Here is a 4,245-nt window from a genome sequence, read left to right as displayed (position 1 = left end):
TCTTAGGTTGATATTTCAGAATCGACATGAAATCCCATGTGATTTCCTATATTCAAATCCATGTGAAATCATATGTAAGAATGCACATGAAATCCCATGTGGTTTCCTAGAGGTGCATGATTAAACCCCAAATTTGTTTTTTCGAATTTTTATTTTCTCGAAAATCGTTTAATCTAAAAGGAATTGACTATAATTTTTTGAATTCGAATCGTCAGATTATATAATAAAAATAGTTTCGAATTATTATTTGACAGAATTTTTTAACTTCGAAAGAACATTTTTTATAATTTTCAATTTACCGAATAATCATTTCTCATAATTATTATTGTAGCGAATTAGTATTTTTTATAATCTTTATTTTTTCAAATAAAAGTTTATACTATTATTGATTTGACATACAGTGCGGTCTCGTAACTGCAACATTCTCTGAAATTTCCCACTCTTTCGGACTTGATACTGCAACATATCCCACTACCTACCATTTCAGGGACGTACATACCTACTATACGCGAGAAAATTTAAGACCCCTGAAAAACGGACTACTTTCATACTTTCACTTTGAATTTCTCTTTAAAAAAATTTTTGGGAAAAAATGACAAAAATCCTTTAAAAAATTTAATTTTGTTAATAAAATTTGCTTATATCAAAATTTTGTTTATCTTATCAGATAAATTAAATAAATATTAAAAATAATTGTTATACATTCTATAATATACATTTAAATTTAATTTAAATATTCTTTATGTTTAATTTAATTAGTATATTAAAAAGTACATTATTTTATTTGTTTTAAATATATTTTATTGTTTCTATTATACCATATTCAAACAATAATTTTTAAACATATTTTTTGTTTCAATGAACAATTTTCATTTAAAACATCAACCTCGAGAAACACTAAACTTTTTATTACAATCTGAAAAAAAATACTGATAAATAATCTTTTAAAATTATAAAATCGTTAAAATTTAAATTTAGTTTTTTAAATCAGAGAATTTCTTTTTTCTTATTATGTTAAAGCATTTTATGAATCAAGAAAAAATCATTCTTTAAAAAATACATAATATTATGAGTACACGTCATTCCTTTTTTGCAACATTCTCCATATACATAATATTATTTTGTATTGTCGTCTAAAAATAAATTTCTCACATGAGCCACAACATCCTTAGTCTCATTCTTCAATCTTTGAAGGAATATTAAACTTTTGGAATCACACTTCCACTGCCTTTGATACCATTCTTGAAAAGTATTTAAACATTTTAGAGCTTCATCTGCTTCCGTAACAATATTTCCGGATTCTGAAATTGGATCAATATCTTCCATATCTTCCTCAGATTCTAAATCTTCAGTCATTTGTTCTTCGCCATTATCCTTATTTGAAGATTCAACTCCAGAAGAATAACTGAAATAAATTTAATAAAATATTTATAAAGCAGAAATTCAGAATTTTTTTTTTAAATCAGAGAAAACATTGTTTGAATTAAAAACATTACTTTAAAGCAATAAAATAATTTTAATAATGAATAATAATAAAGATGATTGATTTTTTTTAATGAAACATTTTCTTGTTATTAATTTTAAAAAAAATCAATTTTTACCGTTGTAAAATCTGATGAATACTTTCTAAACTCCAACCAGTCTCATCACTATCTACCTCAAGCCAAGAAAGAACATTTTGGATATTAATGTCCTGGTAACCAGGAAGTCTGTACAAAATTTGTAGAATATCATCGACAGAAACATTACTAGCTTCAATATCAATGTCACAAGAAGGTATCAACTTCCTCCAAGCTCGAGAAACATTTGTCGCATTTACATCTTCCCATGCCAATGCGATAAGCGAGCAACAATTAAGCACATTTAAACCCTTTATGTACTGTAGAAGACTTTCTTCATTTTTTTCCAAAAGCATGTCCCTCAACAGGCTTCTTCTATAATGCCTTTTCATCTTAGCTATAATTCCCTGATCCATAGGTTGAATAAGAGAAGTTACATTTGGAGGAAGAAATAAAGCCTGAAATAAAATATTTTCATTAGTTAATAATTTTAATTTAAAGTATATATATAAAATTGTAAAAGAAATATTTAAAAATACTTACAGTACAAATATCGGAAAGAGACTCTATGTCTTCTTTAGATAAATGACACTTCGCATTATCCAGAATTAATAAGACCTTGTATGATTTTCCTTTCTTATCTTGAAATTTTTTTACTGAAGTTATAAATACTTCAGTTATCCAAATTTTGAACAAATCGCGAGTCATCCATGCACTTTTTTGGTTTTGGTAAACAACTGGCAATTTTTTAATACCTTTGAAACACCTAGGTTTTTTGGATTTACCAATTACAAACAGAGGGATTTTGTGACTGCCATCAGCATTCGCGCAAACCATGACAGTTACGCGTTCTTTAGACATTTTAGAGCCTTCAGCTTTATTTTCATACTCGGTGACAAAGGTTGCCCGAGGCATCATTTTCCAAAAAAGACCAGTCTCGTCCGCATTATACACTTGATGTAATTCAAATTTTTCCTCGCGCATTACCAATGCTAAATCGTCTACAAATTCGACAGAGCTCTCAAAATCAGCGGACAATTGTTCTCCTTGCATTGTAATAGAGCGAATGTTATACCTATTTTTAAAATTTGTCAACCATCCTTTACTGGCTTTGAATTCGGGATCAGCGTCCATTTCTTTATTGATTAATAATGCCTTTTCTTGCAAAATTGGAGATGTTATCATTTGTCCAGCTACTCTTTTTTGTTTAAACCATTCGTACAGCACGTCCTCAAGAATCGAAATTTTTGACATTTTTTTTCGTTTTTCGTGAACAGTATTATCCAATTGTAGACGAGAAATATTTCTCATTCTAAAAATTGTTGACCGCGTAACGTTGTATTTTCTCGCAATTTCGGCATAATTTATTTTAATACCCTTCTCTTCATGTAACTTGAAACTTTCCAAAATTTCTTGACGATCTTCTAAAGAAAGCCACTTATATTTTTGAGACTTTTCTGACATTTTCTGAAAATATAAAAAATTGTTTGATAAAAATACAAAAAAGTAATAATTAAATAATAAATTTGAAAAATAAATAATAATAATTATTATAAATAAATAAATAATGAAAATAAATACAATACTTATTTTTAAAATTTTCAAACGCGCGAGAAAAAAATTCTTCTGTAAAATTTACGAGTGTTTCTCGAAGAAAAGAAGAACAATGTTTATTGACATCAAAGTATTTTTATTTTAATCGATTAAGATTTTGATTTGACGAATAAAATCTTTCAATTTGAAGAAATTTTGGTTTATACAAAAATTATTTGATTAAAAAAAAATTTTTCAATTTAGAAAAAAATTATTAAAAATTAAAAATCTTCATAATTAAAAATTATTTTATTTAAAGAAAACATTTTTCGATTCAGAGAAAGAAAATCTTTGTTAACAATTTTTCATTTAGAGAAACAAATTTTGGACTCAAGGTTTTTGTATACTAACATATTGATAAAACTATTTTGTTTATTTTTAATAATATATTGAAAAATAGTTTAATTAAATTAAAAAAGGATTTATTTGAATGGAAAAAAGTGTTTACAAAGAAACTATATTATTTATATTTTCATTACTAATATGTTTTTTTATATAGTGAATTAAGTAAAGTTTTACATTGAATTAATATTTAATTATTTATTAATACTTACTATTGATGGCAATTATACTTTTTATCCAAAATTTGAGTCACTTTTTGCGCACAAGTTATATTTCATAAAATTTTTTCAATAATTCCTAAAATTTACCGGACATCCAAACTATTCCGATTTGAAACAGTCACTGAAACTGCTTCATCATTCAATGAAAACACTTTTCATTTGTGTGTATTGAAATCTATTAAGAGGTGTTTATATTTTCAAATATATGTATTATTATTATTTATTAATTACTACGCAGAAGATGAATATCAAATCCAATTTGCATATTATATATCACTAATATTTTAAAAATGACACCAAACTTTTATATTTATATGAAACATTTAATAATTACATAATTAAATTTTAATTATATTTTTATAATTATTTATATATTTATTTACTTTATATATTTTATAATTTATTTTATTTATCAATTTTATTTTAAATTTTAATTATAAAACAATTTTAGAGTTTTTTTTCATTTTTATTTATGAATACTTGATATTCATTTTCCGCTGTAGATACGGCACTGAAAGCTGCCGACGTCA

At 25.1% G+C, this 4,245-nt stretch overlaps 1 protein-coding gene across 1 annotated transcript; it reads right to left on the bottom strand.

The window, feature by feature from the left end:
• Window positions 1–1,116: 1,116 nt before the first annotated feature.
• On the bottom strand, window positions 1,117–4,009 carry LOC127287248 (jerky protein homolog-like). Its single transcript, XM_051314077.1, has 5 exons — window positions 3,707–4,009; window positions 2,315–3,026; window positions 2,103–2,200; window positions 1,602–2,017; window positions 1,117–1,405 (listed from the first exon to the last, which is right to left on the bottom strand). Exons 2-5 carry the CDS (start codon window positions 3,021–3,023, stop codon window positions 1,117–1,119), a joined length of 1,512 nt encoding a protein of 503 aa, XP_051170034.1. The 5' UTR covers window positions 3,024–3,026; window positions 3,707–4,009.
• Window positions 4,010–4,245: the final 236 nt, after the last annotated feature.

Source organism: Leptopilina boulardi, unplaced genomic scaffold (assembly GCF_019393585.1).
Source record: "Leptopilina boulardi isolate dan_hultmark-lab unplaced genomic scaffold, ZJU_Lbou_2.1 LbouV2_122, whole genome shotgun sequence".
NCBI lineage: Eukaryota > Metazoa > Arthropoda > Insecta > Hymenoptera > Figitidae > Leptopilina > Leptopilina boulardi.
This window is presented reverse-complemented; position numbering and strand designations above follow the sequence as displayed.

Excerpts from the sequence above, each read along its gene's own strand:
- LOC127287248 (XM_051314077.1), bottom strand. The coding sequence starts at position 3,023 with ATGTCAGAAAAGTCTCAAAAATATAAGTGGCTTTCTTTAGAAGATCGT. Across the intron at positions 2,201-2,314 it reads AAAACCTAGGTGTTTCAAAG|ATAAGAAAGGAAAATCATAC; the intron begins GTATTAAAAAAT and ends AAAAATTTCAAG. Across the intron at positions 1,406-1,601 it reads ATTCATCAGATTTTACAACG|TTATTCTTCTGGAGTTGAAT; the intron begins GTAAAAATTGAT and ends AATTTATTTCAG.